The sequence below is a fragment of the Adiantum capillus-veneris genome, chromosome 12 (assembly GCF_014529385.1).
Source record: "Adiantum capillus-veneris isolate H3 chromosome 12, ASM1452938v2, whole genome shotgun sequence".
Taxonomy (NCBI): domain Eukaryota; kingdom Viridiplantae; phylum Streptophyta; class Polypodiopsida; order Polypodiales; family Pteridaceae; genus Adiantum; species Adiantum capillus-veneris.
Genome location: NC_140942.1, coordinates 63,354,660 through 63,369,732, shown reverse-complemented (window position 1 = coordinate 63,369,732; position 15,073 = coordinate 63,354,660). Strand labels below are relative to the sequence as shown.

Here is a 15,073-nt window from a genome sequence, read left to right as displayed (position 1 = left end):
CTGTGCAAAGACTGTGTGCAAGCAAACCTTGACAGAAAACTGTGTACAGACTGTGTCCAAATAGAAATTGCTAACTGTCTACCTACTTATTCATTCACTGCGAACAAGCTAACGACTACTAATTGTGCAAAGACTGTGTGCAAACAGAAAACACAACATTATGCAGAAATCACAGAACTTGCAGACAATACAGAAATTAACAACTTGCAGAAAAATAACTCATTCCTCTTCCTCTTCCTCTTCTTTCCTACTACAAACAACTCATAGGAGAAGCACAAAGTGCCTCTTAGGCTTAGTGCAGGGCGATTCCCCGGCAGCGGCACCAAAAATGTGTGCTCCTTGCCGCACTATCGAAGCAAGGGACCATCCTAACACTGTGTGCGAGCCACAGACGGCTCCAAGCACACAACTAGCTTAACTAGTAAGCTCAAAAGAGGGCAATGGTGTGTCACTCACCGCTCTATGCTCCTGTCGTGGAGGATTCCTCACCGCGAAGAAGAAGGAGACGCCGCTACGTCACGCTCAACCGCTTCACCGCCGTCGTGCCGCCGCAATGCTCGATCGCACTCTCTCTCTCTCTCTCTCTCTCACACACACACACACACACACACACACACACACACACACACAAGGAGGTGAAGAAGAAGAAGATGGAGATGGAGATGGAGCAAGAGCACTCTTCTATTGCACAAATGAGAGAATGAGTGAATTTTAGGTTTAGTTGGCTTTTATATGAGCTCACCCCATTCACACTTGGGCGCCCATGCTTAGCCAACTAATCCCTTGAATGTCCCAATTAGAGTGCGCCTCTCATCGGCGATCACTCTTACCCTTTTCCTATTGGACCGACAAGCCCGATACCTGACTCTACCAAATAAATAATACAATGTCCAACGTAGGTTACAACGTCCGTCTCGTAGGTGATAGGGTGTCCGTGAGCCGTGAGGGTTAACACTTGATACCAATGCTACGGCAAGGCACATGCACGAGGTTCATATATTCTAAATGAAAACATGTACTCGAGACAACCTCCAAGGGTGGTTTTATTAGTAATGTTGGGAGGGTTCTGGAGTTCATAAGTAGACTATATGCACAACCTAAGGAACTTAAGAGAAGAGTAACCTTGAAGGCATTACAAAACTAGCAAACAAGTTCGTAACATGCAAGTTACTACACAACAACAACTAAAGAAAGATTTTTTTTCTTTTCTTAACATTTATTTGCAATGGTGGGCGAGTGGGAATTCTTTTATGTTCTTCTATACTTCAATGCTTGCCCATTATGTGAAGCTTCTGTCTTCCTCTCTCTTGGAATTCAAGGACCCTAGCTATTGGGGGATAACTTGGTTAGCATAGGTTAAGTTTCGTGGCCTCTGTAGGGTAAGCCTCATGATTACTTTAACTTTTGGCCTGGTGGTAGGACCTTGGACTCTCAAAATTGAGGTGCTGGGTTTGAAAATTGAGGCCCATCATGGGTCTTGCTTTTGTTTATCCTGCATTTGAGATTGACCGTCCACATCGTTTGATGATTCTAAACCGCCGATCCCAAGTGGTAGCACCTCAAAATTGAGGTGTTGGGTTTGAAAATTGGGACCCTTGCTTTTGTTTATTCTGCATTTGAGATTGACTGCCCACATCGTTTGATGATTCTAAACCGCCGATCCCAAGTGATTCTAGGAATGTCAAATATTCGCGTGGTAGGCTAGGGGGAGTTGCTAGGCTCTATCTTGTATGCGATTCTCCATAGTGAAGAAGTGCGGCCGGTCGAGAAGGCGGCCTCTCTCTCTCTTTCTCTCTCCCTCTTTATCGCGTGCACATGAGCTTCTCTCATTTTTGGAATTTATCCTTCATCTCACAGATTTTGACATGTGTATAGGGCACTCCCTCTGTCGTTATAGAATACATATAGTAGATATATAAGAACCTTATTGTTTGGGTTTAATTTAGACCAATCAAAACCTTTTAAATAAGTGTGAAACATGCGATTCAAGTTAAATCTCAACCAAAAAAAAGATGTCCTGTGTGAAGACAACTTGGGCCAATTGTACTCACTATGAGCAGAGAGTCTTCTTCACAGCGTCTAAGCAGCCCACCATTGCGTCATGGTCCAGAAGGCTTCCCAGCTGTACTCCTCGTCTTGCTGCTGCGTGCCCTCATGCTTCAAGTGAGCAGGTAAATCTCTCTCTCTCTCTCTCTCTCTCTCTCTCTCTCTCTCTCTCTCACACACACACACACACACACACACACACACACACACACACAGAGGACATATAAGCTGAGCAGTACTGGCTTGCAATGCTTACGTTGCCCACGCTTGTTGATAGAGCTAATTCTTGGAATCAAAAGGCCATTCTGTCTTAAATGTTGGACTAGGTTTCATGCCCAAGTGCATATTGCAAAGTTTCAATATAAAGTTTTGTATGCAGCAATGCCATACCTACCAAACCTGACATCTCAAATTCAATTGAGTCTTGATATCAATAGTTTGCTTCTCATTTGGCTTCAATCTACCCACAGGAAACTGATAAATTTATGAGGGTTCACCCATAGGCCCTTTATACTTTCGGGCCCTCTCGTACCCTTGTCAGATATATAGAGCCCCATAATAAGGTCCTTTAACTCGTCAAAAATTCAAATTAAAAAAGTAAACAAAGAGAGAAATCCTTGGAGGAGGCGAAAAGCTAAAATGACCTGGAATACCAAGTCATAGAGGGCCCTTTTGTATCTAGTGGGTGGTAGGAGGACCCTCTATGTTAGAGGCAGTTTGAGATCATGCACTCCATTTAACGAAATGGTAGAGGGTGTATGGGGCAGAAGTTTTATCTTTGATGAGCCCTCCAAAAGCACCCCTTAGAGGGTTTTTGAGGAAACAACCATGCCAAACCTTTTTTTACGAAAGCTACAAGCATACAATGCATGGTAACCTGGGATGCCCCCCCCCCCCCCCCCCCCCCCCCCCCCCCCCCCCCCCCAACACACACACACACACACCCACCCCGCCTCCCCGGTCTCCTGTCTTGAGCCGTCCCCCTTGTTCAAACCTCTCTTGTGGAAACCCCATCCTGTGTTCCCTGTCCTAGTTGTCCGAGATGCGTCCCATGTTACTATGATACAATGCATATCCCCATAATGAGAATGATTGCTCCAAAAAATTTGCGATTCTGATGTCCAATTGATGTGTTGCAAATGCACGAATATTGTGAATCAATTCTTAGAGTTTGGCATTTCTTAGGATTTGTCTAGTGGGCCCCATATCTCCTAAGGACAGCGCGTAGGAATCGAAGGCTGTTTTGTGGTTGTGCCCGGCAAGAATGAGGTAGAAATTTATCCATTTTGTTCATGAGCAACCTTGGACGAGCCCTTGGGAGCGGTTCTCTATGCCCATGTAGCTTTTGTAGCTGTTGGTTATTTTTCCCCGTTGTGGCTATTTCTTCCCTAGAGCCCTAAAGGCCCTTTTGCCAAGTTTCTCTATTTGATAGCCTATTTTTCATGTCGTGGGGGCACAGGCGGAGTTGGACAGCCAGCCTAGGGCACATACTAGGAGGGGGATTGCCTATGGAGTATCATTCGAGCCTGGTAGGGGCAAGCCCCTAGGGCGCCTTCATTGCCTTGCTCTTCAACAAAGTACTAGTGCTCTTCAACAGAGCACTAGCAGAAGGGTTACAAGTAGTGTGGACTAGGCACACTAGTGTGCCTATCCACAAGTCTGGGGACACTCTTGAATTGGGCAACGACAGGGCTATCATGAGTGGCCAGCATTGGCGAAAATTTATGAAGCAATGCTGGAGGCAGCGCTGAGCCTACACGCCCCATGGCTTGTTTCAAACGAGCCTTCTCTACCATCGACCACAGCTGTATTGTGCGTTGCCTGATTGACGAGGCAAAGGCGCACTACACTCCTACTTTGTGGATTTCTGCAAAGCATTCGACGTGGTCCCATGCGCCAGGCTCTTCGAGCTCCTTCAGATACTTGGTGTGCTATTAGAGTTGATTTGAGGGATGTGGGACCTGCAGGGTATGTCGAGGTGGGGATGCTAGGGATGCACAACAAGGTAATTCATTGAGACTTGAAAACATACATTGGAGTGTGGTTTTTATGGAAACCTTGATGCAACATTCTTCTGGCCTGGCTTACTTCCTTTCTCAAAAGGGAATTAAAATTATTGATGATAATGGACAAACTCTTTCATTTCTAGCGGCTTCTAGAAAATTTGGTGTGGGTATGCAATACAGACAACTTTGGCATACAATCTATGAAATGCTCGATCGTTTATGCCATATCCTCTACTTTCAAGTGAGGATAGATTGCTAGATTGACAGTTTCATTGCGACTTCATGTTTGTCAATACTGTTGAACAAGTGTGTGTAAAATCATAACCGTCTTTGGATTGCTGGACATTATAATGCACTGCACACATGCAAACATGCCCAAGAGAGAGATGTGTTGGCAAAATGTTGACTTGGCCAGCTAGCAAAATATAGCTCCCCTTAAAAGGGCATCTTTTTTCTACGGAGATGTCTTGTTGGTGTTTTTCTAGTTGCAAGCTTTTTTCATGCTCGATGAATTGCAAGTTCTCGGTGCGTTAGGTGCTCAACTACACAGGAGACAATTCCTCATTTACTCTTGGGTTATAAACATACTAGGGTCTGATACCTACCCTTCCTACCTTTCCCACAGATGGGCAATTGAATGGCGACAACTATGTGTAACAAACTTGGACACCCCAAGTCAAGATTCTACTGCACACAGCAGAGATTTACTTCAAAACAGTTCACAAAAGACGACACGGCCCGGCGTAGTTTCGTGCCAAGAGGTATTGGCCCCAAAGACTGGCGCCCCTTTCGATATTTATTTTTATATTAATCTGTGTACAAAGTACAAAGAGCTCATGGGTGCTCACTCTCAGACTTTGCATCCAGATGCTTTGAGGAATGAGTCCCAAAAGGACTTATTTATTCTTACAAGGGATGCCCAAAAGCAGAGCCCCAAAATCTTTTTAGTTTCAAAAGCAAACTGTCCCAAAAGCTGCCAGCGCTAAATCAGCCAGCCAAAAGCACCAGCATAATTTTTGAAAATTCCGTACGGTGCCACGTCAGCATGTTAGTGCGTTTTGCGGCAGTCAGCGGAACTTGTGGAGATCCGTACGGCGCTGCCACGTTAGCCTGTCGATGCATTTTACGTAGGTCTCACGTCAGCAGGGTGTGTGGGTGTGTCCGAGGGCCTGCCACGTCACTAGTTTGTGACATACCCCCTTCTTGAAAGAATTGTAGTCGCCCTTGATTACGCCTGCAAAACAGACAGAGGCCATAAATTGTCTTAATAGAGACTGACTATTAGTACCGACGCACTAGACATGACACATCTAGCACTTGTACAAAACGACAGTCACATCACCAGACATCACTTGACATCACATGACAAATTCATTCCAAATTCATTCCAAATCTTAGATGACCAATCGGCAACGTATTTAGTAATCGCATCTAGATTAATTCTGGACCTCACGTATGCACGATCAACTAATCCTTATTGCAATCATGTCTATAGAGATTTATAAGACCGAAATGCTGCAGTCATTTTGTCTTTCAGTTCCTGCACTCAAACAAGTCAAGTACAAATCAATCATGTTCATTTTCGGGAATTCGCGTCATATAAAGCCATTCAACAAAATACTGGTCAGCCCATTAGTATCCCTGAAACCCAAAGGGGACATCAATGACTTTATTCAAAATTGGGGTAATCCGTTGACAAAGGAGCGGAGTGACTCCCCTCTTGTGCAAATCCGCTGCACTAGATTCACCCTCGCTGAATTCGGGGATCTATCGGAGTAGACTATGCTAAACCAAATGCTTCAAGGTAAAGTTCCAAAATTTGAGGAGTATCTGCTAGGTCCTCCTTTTCCATCCACTTCGCATCCAATGCAGGATAGTTCTTGAATTCAACCAAGAACGGCTTTATCGCTTTACCTTTTATCTTTTTGTCCTTGTGTGCCAAAATCTGTTCTGGAACGACTATCTCCTCGCTTTCCTCCACTTCGGGTTGCTCATTAGGCTCCCCATCATGGGGCACATCACCTTTAAAAGGCTTCAATAGACTCACATGAAATGCATTATGAATCTTCCAAGTATCAGGCAGCTTCAGTCTAAAGGAGACATCATTTATCTTTTCTTTTCTTTGGCAAGAGCCATAATACCTCATGCTAAGCTTTGGAAAATCCCGCTCCTTTCCCTTTTTTTTTCCTTAGGCGTGCCTTCTCAAAACGTAAGAGCACCCAATCGTCTTTCTTTAATTTCAAATCTCGTCGATGTCGATCTGCTGCCTTTTTGTGTCGTTCTTGAGATTTCGCTAAAGTCTCCCGGACCTTGGCAAAAGCAGTGTCCAAGTCCCTTGTGTACTGGTCGGCTTCAAAATTCTTATCCTGGGGGTGGGGAATGTTTTGATCTACCATCTGATTCCCTTTTTTTTTCTTGCCTTGTGCCTTGGGACCTGTGGGTAGTGTCTTTCGCTTCCCCTGTCCATTGGCACGTCAGAGTCAATCATCGAAACCCTAAGACGCACTATCATCTGATTCCTCTTTCTCTGTAATTCTTTGATGAACTTGCATGTGGTCTCCTTAGTTCATGGGAACCCTATGATTCTCCAGAATCCTGTGATGAGCTATCATCTGGTTCCCTTGATTCATTCTCTTCACTGGCAGACTGTTATCTTTTTGAGGTGGATACTATCTTGCTCGTCGAAGAAGTCAATGAGCCAGCATGCATTCCAAATCGTTGCTTAGTCATGTCCCATAAGTCTCTAAATGGAGTCAGACTTCTGGTTTAAAGCATAGTCTTGAATCTCTTTAGCAAATCATAGCAAAACCACTCAATCTGGTCTTTCAAAAGAATCTCCGACAAGTATCCCAAAACCTCTGGGCAATAGTCATCCAATGCATCTTTCTCAGTCATTTTTAAGTGAGGCCAAGGCATGATGACATCTCTTGCATATTCATCTAATATCCAAGTTGACGTGAAAAAAAAAGAATTTTAACCACGCCGTATGTGTTTCTCTGTGTAAAAACAGAGTAGATCACCATGCTTGCACCGTTCTTTTCAAGTAAGATGCTGCCTTTCGCTGCTTGGAATGTTTTGAGAACCACGCTCCAGAGAAGGCAACGTCAAACTGTTGTTCAAACTCCAGGGCTCAATGGGTGTCCTAGTAGCCTGAAAAACGTCTGAAACCCGAGGCCTGACTCCCTTCCTTGAACTCCTTGGTTTTCTTGTTGATTTGGTCATTGACAAAAGAGGACGAGCTCTCCTCCTCTGAACTGCTAGATGGCCTTCCATGCCTTCTAGACTTTTTAAAAAAATCTGCTTCAAGCAAATCTTGTCTTAGGTGCTTAGAAATTGAAGCACCCTCGAACACTTCAAATGGCGCCTTTCCCGTGTGTCGTTGTAGGCAAACTCCACGAAGGGAAAATACTTTTTTCATTTAGTCTTCTGATCCGAAAAGAAGACGTGAACAAATTCAAAAACCATTAAATTGTCTATCGCAGATTGCCCATCTGTCTGTGTGTGGAACTACAACCGCGTGCCAACGTTCTCCCAGATTGCCGTCCAAAACAACTCGTGAATCGGGGATCTCTGTCGGAGACTATTGTCTCAAGCATGCCATGTAGTCTGAAAATCTGTGCAATGAACAGTCTTGCTAAATGATCCGGCTTGATTGTTTTCTTTACTGGAATGAAGTGAGCTTGCTTGCTGAATCTGTCGATGACAGTCTAAATGCCATCCTGCCCACTCTGTGCCTTCGGGAGATCAAAGATGAAATCCATTGCAATACTTTCTAAGGGGCGGGTGGGAATGGTTAAAGGTTGTAGTAATCCCCGTGCCTTATGCCTGTCAAACTTGACCTTCTGGCATACTAAACAATTGCGAACAAAGTCGTCCACATCCTTCTTGAGTCTCGGCCAAAAGAAATAACGCTCCACACCTTTCAAAGTGGTGTCGATGCCGCGGTGACCTGTAAAAGGTGGACAATGGCACTCAGCCAAAACATTTTCTTTTAACGATTGTGTGACGCACAACATCGTTTTCTTCATCAAGTAGCCATCCCGTATGGAATATCCTGCTACTACCTCCCCATCCTGTATTCAAGTGAATACATTGGAAAAATCCGGATCGGTGGCGTACTGATCAACCATATCCTCGAAGCTTCTATGATGAATCGCGGAAAATAACCAAGACTAGGGGCTTCCAAGACAATGTATCTTCCACCAAGTGTTTCTGTCCCTGCACGTGGACAATCTGGAAGTGAAACTGTGATAAGATGTTAGCCCACCGCATCTGCTTTTTCGAAAGCTGCTTCTGTGACAAGAAGTAGCGTAAACTCTGATGATCAGTAAAGACCGTGAAATTGGCTCTGAGTAGGTAATGTCGCCACTGAGTAGGAGCATGGATCACTGCGCCAATAGCTCTTTGTCATAAATCTGTGCTTTCAATTCTGGCCGTGAAAACAATCGGCTTTCGTAGGCAACCACATGGCCTTCTTGCATTAAGACTGCTCCCAGACTACGACCACAAGCATCACAATATACTTCGAATGGCTTTTGCAAGTCTGGCAAAGCCAACACTGGTCCAGTAGTCAGTTTTTCCTTAAGTGTTTGAAAGGCAGTCACCTTTGTCGGTCCCCACGAGAAAGGGACTCCTTTCTGAGTCAAAATGTGCAAAGGGGAAGCTCCCTCTGCAAACTTGCGAATGAACCGCCGGTAGTAAGAACACAAACCTAAGAAACTTCTAACTTCATCAACATTCTTCAAATCTGGCTAATCGTGGATAGTCTCAATCTTGGCCAGGATTATCTGTACCCTTTCTATTGAGACGATGTGTCCCAAGAAATGTATCTCAGGCAAGAAAAACTCGCTTTTTTCACATTTATAAGCAATTTATGCTTCCTCAGTGTCTAGAAAACCCACAAATGATTGGTATTCTTTGAAAATCCAAAAAGTCGTTTTGAAAGCTGTCTTGTAGACGTCTCTAGGAGCAATACAGATCTAATGATAATCACTCTTCATATTAATTCGGCAAGTAGAATTTTGAAGTCTGTCGAGTATATCATCGATCCTCGTAATGTGGAAATCTGTTCTGGTTCATTGTTTCTTTATCTTGGCTTCGGCTAACTCTGTAAGGTGGCCAGTTCGGTGGTGTACTACCACGAATCAATCACGTGATCTTCACGACATAAAGGAGGTAACTCGCTTTGTTTGCCTTCAGAGAAACAATCAGCCTCTATTTCAGAAAATCTCGTCGTTCGTTTTCTGTACCCTTTCTGTTGAGACGACGTGTCCCAAGAAATGTATCTCAGGCAAGAAAAACTCGCTCTTTTTCACATTTATAAGCAATTTATGCTTCCTCAGTGTCTAGAAAACCCACAAATGATTGGTATTCTTTGAAAATCCAAAAAGTTGTCTTGAAAGCTGTCTTGTAGACGTCTCTAGGAGCAATACAGATCTGATGATAATTACTCTTCATATTAATTTGGCAAGTAGAATTTTGAAGTTTGTCGAGTATATCATCGATCCTCGTAATGTGGAAATCTGTTTTGGTTCATTGTTTCTTTATCTTGGCTTCTGCTAACTCTGTAAGGTGGCCAGTTCGGTGGTGTACTACCACGAATCAATCATGTGATCTTCACGACGTAAAGGAGGTAACTCGCTTTGTATGCCTTCAGAGAAACAGTCAGCCTCTATTTCAGAAAATCTTGTCGTTTGTTTTCGAGGTCAAACATATTCGACCTTCAATCATCATTTAGTTCTCTCAAGAAAAAAAAATTTGAGTAAAGAAACTGAATTTCATCAAGTACAATCTCTTTGCCCTTCATTTGTCAAAGTCGCTTTCTTAGCCTGATAGTCAACCACGACGTTGTTCTTGTGGTACCAAGGGATTCCTCGGAGGACATTAACACCCTTCCCAAAAGGCATGATATAACAGTCCTCGTGCCCTAAACACCCCTGACATTGCAAAAGAAGTTTGCCAATGATCGGTGTAATGGCAACATCCCGTCCAGGTGCTGATAGAGCTGCCTCCGCGTGTGGCCTCAGCCTGTCGGGCGTAATTCCAAGTTGAGCCGTCAATTCAAGTGAATAGAAGTTGGCCTTGGCTCCTCCATCAAAGAAAATGAGGGCTTCTTGATCTTTCACTTTGTCCCAAGTGCAGCAAAGTTTTGTACTTTCGTTCATCTGATTCAGGTCGGGCCCCATGCAATGTGGTACCAATTCTACTTTCATCTTTCCTTTTCTTCCGCACTCGGCTGTTGCTCTGTAACTGTCAAGTTTATCTTCTGGTGGTCCTTTGGTTCATCGTCGTTTCAAGAGTTCTTGTCCATCTCGTTCGGCGAGTACAGTTTCTTCTTTTCTGCACTTGTTTGTCCTTTCGGCTTTCCTCCCTACCTGAGAGGAGAAGCAATGGCCACACTCCATATCGAGTAAATCGTAGAGAGTATTGGCCCCAAACCTTGGCGTCCCTTTCGATATTTCTTTATATTGCTTCAACTGAGTACAATGTCAATACTCCAATCCCTGCTTCTTCACAATGAAGCATGCCAGAGAATGAGCCCTCTGCACATATTTAAAAGCCCTTGGCCTTGAAAAGCAGTTACATGAAAATCAACCAAACTGAAAAGCAACCGATCCCAAAACTGCCAAAAAGCAGCCAACGTGATTTTCGGAATTCTGTATAGTATGCCACGTCAGCATGTCAGTGCGAAAAGCGGAAATCAGTACTGCTAGTCCAGGTGGCATGCCAATGCGAATTTCGGGCGTCCGTATAGCTGCCACGTCAGCATGCCATACAACCTGCCACATCATTTGTTGCTACGCAAATAGAGTGTGAGTGTGTGTGTGGTCCTGCTTTATTTAATCCCTTTAGGTCACTTGGGCCCCATTGCCATAAGTTGGCAGGAACTCCTCTTTAAAAATAGGCCACTCGGTAAGACTTTGCAAGTTGGTAAAACTTCTTCTGCTGCTTCTGCTTCTTCACTTAGGATTTAGGCCCCTCGGTCAGGATCTGAAGGTTGGCTTCGTTCTTCAGTGGCTTGACACGTCAGCAGTTTGTGACAATAAGCCCAAGAAGCTACGGGCATCATGCACAATCCTCAAACCTGCCAATGTCCCAATTGCTTCAACCTTGGCTTTGACACTGTGGCCAAGAAAACGAATCTCTTCCAAAAAGAACTCACTTCTCTTAGGATTAACAAGCAACTTGTGACTGCATAGCTCTTCGAAGACAATGGTCAAGTGATGCCTATGCTCTCTTTATTCTTTGAGTAGACTATCATTATATCAAATAATATGTCAACAAACTTTGGATGTGGGCGGAAGATCCGATCCATCATCCTATTAAACGTAGCAGGAGCGTTTATAAGACTGGACAGCATCACTAAGAACTTATACAGTGGCTTGGATAGACAGTGTTCTTGTAGCGGTGATGGTAGTCCCGAGATATAGCAATCATGATGGGCCTCTAAGATTACCAGCGCGAGAAGAGACACTTGTTGCGAGATGTCCAAAAAATTCACGCTGTAATCTGCCACTCTGCCAGCAACTTTATTTTTCAAAATTGTCAGTCAAAATTCGCTCGTGTCAATGTGTAGGGTTCTCCAAGACGAACTCCTTGGTCTCCTTCTCCTCTTGCAAGTGGTCTTGGGTTCTTTATGGCTTATACCCCTCAAGACAGAGTGATGAAGCTAGGAGCGCGCTCGATGCGCGATGGACTAAGGTTGGAAGTGGCTAGTAAGTCCGAGGCAACAACATGAAGATTCTTTTAAAAAAAATCTAAGAGGGGTTCTTTAGGCTCTTTCTTGAGTGTCGTGTCTTACCTCCATAGCTTCCATCTTTAGGTCCATCTGGGTCCGATTTTCTCTCAAGAAACGGGAAAAAAATTTATGTAAACTTTGGAAGAGTCGTCTTGCTTTCTGTGCTCTTGAAGGACCTGTATGCTTTTAGAAAAGCACGCGTCTGAAGCTTTGATACCAGTGTAAACGGGGGGGGGGGGGAGGGATTGTGTCAGGCATATAGTTTTCACATAGAAAATTTTGCACGCATCGCCGCACCTGATTGATGTTTTGAAACGGGTTAAGACTCGCTATTAGCGCGTTGTCTTGGCCAAAGGAGCTGTTGAGGATTTGAAGCTCGCAAGGTTGCGGTGACGAAAGCTCATTTCTCATCCTTGCCTCTTGGGATGACCCCTTTGAGGTATGGACGAATGCGAGCAATGTCGCTATATGAGCTGTGCTGGAGTAGCATGGCCGTCCGGTTGCATTTCTCAGTAGGAAGTTAAATAGTGCAAAAAAGAATTACTCAGTGTACGATAAGAAACTTCTCTCTGTCATTCATTCTCTCAAACATTGGAAGCATTTTTTGTATGGTAGAGATTTTATTGTTCATATTGAAGATCGAGGGTTGTCAATGTACAAACGTACGATAAAGTATGGTCCGGTTTCGTATAGGAAAATGCAGTGTATTTCAAATTATATCATACAGTTTAGATAAATACGGTGTGTTTTAAATAAAAAAACTCTTTAAAACCATAAGAAAACATATGCAAATCACCTCATGACTTAGGACTATACCTAGGTCTAAGCTTAAAGGGCCTAACAAACTTATGAAAAATAACCTAGGGAGTAGGCACAAAGACCAAAGACTCAAGGTACAGGCTACAATTTTTTAAAAGAAAGGTTGGACCATAGTTGTTTGAGTACAGTTCTACGAATGTATACTAGCATTCGTATAGCGTACGAAAACGTCTATATATTGATCATCAAGCCCTCAAGTGGCTTCAATCTATGCCTAGTGCACATTGGAGTGACCGCCAAGCAAGGTGGTCTGAGTTTTTTGAGCAATTTGGTGGTTTGATTAAAATATGTTCTTGGTAAGGCTAACCCCGTTGCGGATGCGCTAAGTCTCAAAGGACAGATCTTGGCTCTTGAATCGAGGTCCACAATCTCCATTAAGGGAGTTTCTTTTGACACCATGAAAAATTGTATTTAAATTCGGAGTTGGTAAGCAATGATTGCAGGCTCTTGCCACACAAGGGCCCAACAACTACCATCATTCGTGATGGTCTCTTGTATTTTCGATACCTTCTTTGTGTGTTACCTTCTCTTAGGCAAGCCATATTGCACGATGCTCATGATGCACTCAAGTGTGGGCACAAAGCCATGAATACCACTTAAAAAAAAGTAGAAAGATTCTTTTATTGGCCTAAAATGCGAAAAGATGTGTTTAAGTATGCTACACAGTATTCCATTTGTCAAAAAGTAAAAGCCCCTAGGGGTAACCAGCAAGGGCTTTTGATGCCGTTGCTATTCCCGAAGGTCCATTTCATGACATTTCCATGGATATTGTGACTAATCTTCCACCTAGTTTGCGTTCAAGTTTCATGCTCATTCCTAATTTCCTTGTAAGGCCACCATCATAGCACAAGATGTAGCATGTTTGTTCATTGGTATCCCCTTTGTGGTTTGCCAAAGTTGATAGTGTCAGGTAGAGATGTCAATTTACATCGCATTTTTGGCAAGCACTCTTTGAAAATTTTGGCATTAAGTTGAATTTTTCATTTGCATTTTGTTCACAGTCCAATGGTTAAACTGAGATTGACAATCAGTTAGCCTTCGATGTTTTAAAGTCTTATGTGCATGATCAACAGTCTCATTGGGAGCATTATCTCTCGTTAGTACAAGCAATCTTGGAATGACTCCTATTCCAATGCCAATGGTAGAACTCCATGTGAGGTAGCATTTTCCCGTCCGTTTCCATCTTTGTTGACTAGATGGGTCAGTCAGTTGCCTGATGTCAATGTTGAGAGCTAGTCCTTGGACGAGGTTATTGTGGGTGTAAACTCATGGTCAATGCACAACATTTTTCATGTTTCTTGGCTGAAGTTGTTCCCCAAAGGAGATTTCGGAAGAGGACGAACCCGAAGTCATGGAGCTGGAGCAAATTTTGTTGCATCATTTTCGCTATGGCTCAAAGACGAAAACACGACAATACTTTTTGAAGTTCAAGGATCGAGGAACCGACGAGGTAGTGTGGGTCGACGAAGATTTCTTCACAGATTACCTTGAGTTGTTGGTAGACTACAAGGAGGCCATGCAGCTCGGTACTAGTACCTCACCATAAAAAGGGGGGGATGTCACATGCACATCTAACCGTATGTGAACAAGCTGAAACTCCTATTTCTAGGGTTTAGGACAATGTACGAAGTGTTCTAGCACCTTTGTGAGCCTACATGCATGTCCATGCACTCTAGAGTAGTTGCACATGAACCAAGCCTAGGTAGTTCACCGCATGTGAAGCACCTCCTATCAGTTAAGTTATTAAAAGTGACATTTAACCCAGCAATTACAAAGTTGTGGGGTGCCTTTTGGCTGTGTGACTGCTCGACCCAGTATTCAAGGGATATATAAGCATCCCTTGGCTCCCAACTGTAGAATAAATTCAGTACTCGTACAATACGCAATACCTCAGCCCTCTCGCGTTTTTTGCCATTAGAACCCCTGGCATTTTGCAACCCAGATTCAGCCTTCAACATTTTTCAGCACCAGCACCATTGTTTCCATTAGTACTTCAGGTGCCTACAGATTCAGCCTTATCGCATCAGATCAGCCAGAGTTTGCAGAATCAGTCCTAGATCTTCATCGATTTCAGTTTTCAGCCTTAGCCTCTCAGATCCAAGCATTAGTAGCAAGATCTCGTCAGCATCTCAGCGTATATGACCATTATATCAGCATTTGCGCAATCTAAAGAAAATATCCCTCTAGCGATAGAGACGGGGCCCTATGGAGGGGGGTTTGGGACCCCATCCGGTGTTAGTCCTCTCTCTCTCTCTCTCTCTGTCTGTCTCTCTCTCTCTCTGACACACACACACACACACACACACACACACACACAGGATCTTCACTCAGAGTATCTTCTTCTCTTCTCTCTCTAGTCTATTGCACATCCCTCTCATGAAGTCAAAAGGAACCTTGCGTACGCATTGAGCTCTCATTGTGAGTTAAAATCCATAAATCACTTGTGCTGCACATAACACATACT

The 15,073-nt window shown here is 43.7% G+C and overlaps 1 protein-coding gene across 3 annotated transcripts in view; it reads left to right on the top strand.

Moving 5' to 3' along the window:
• The first annotated feature begins 1,988 nt into the window (after positions 1 to 1,988).
• Positions 1,989 to 15,073, top strand: part of LOC147445826 (uncharacterized) — a 43,830-nt gene continuing 30,745 nt past the window's right edge. For 2 of the 3 annotated variants that reach the window (XM_086525204.1, XM_086525203.1), the window contains exon 1: positions 1,989 to 2,171. In XM_086525204.1, the coding sequence (XP_086381330.1) occupies positions 2,013 to 2,171 (159 nt within the window). In that variant the 5' untranslated portion in view covers positions 1,989 to 2,012. The remainder of the gene's footprint in view (positions 2,172 to 15,073) is intronic. The other variant, XM_086525202.1, reaches the window with a different exon arrangement.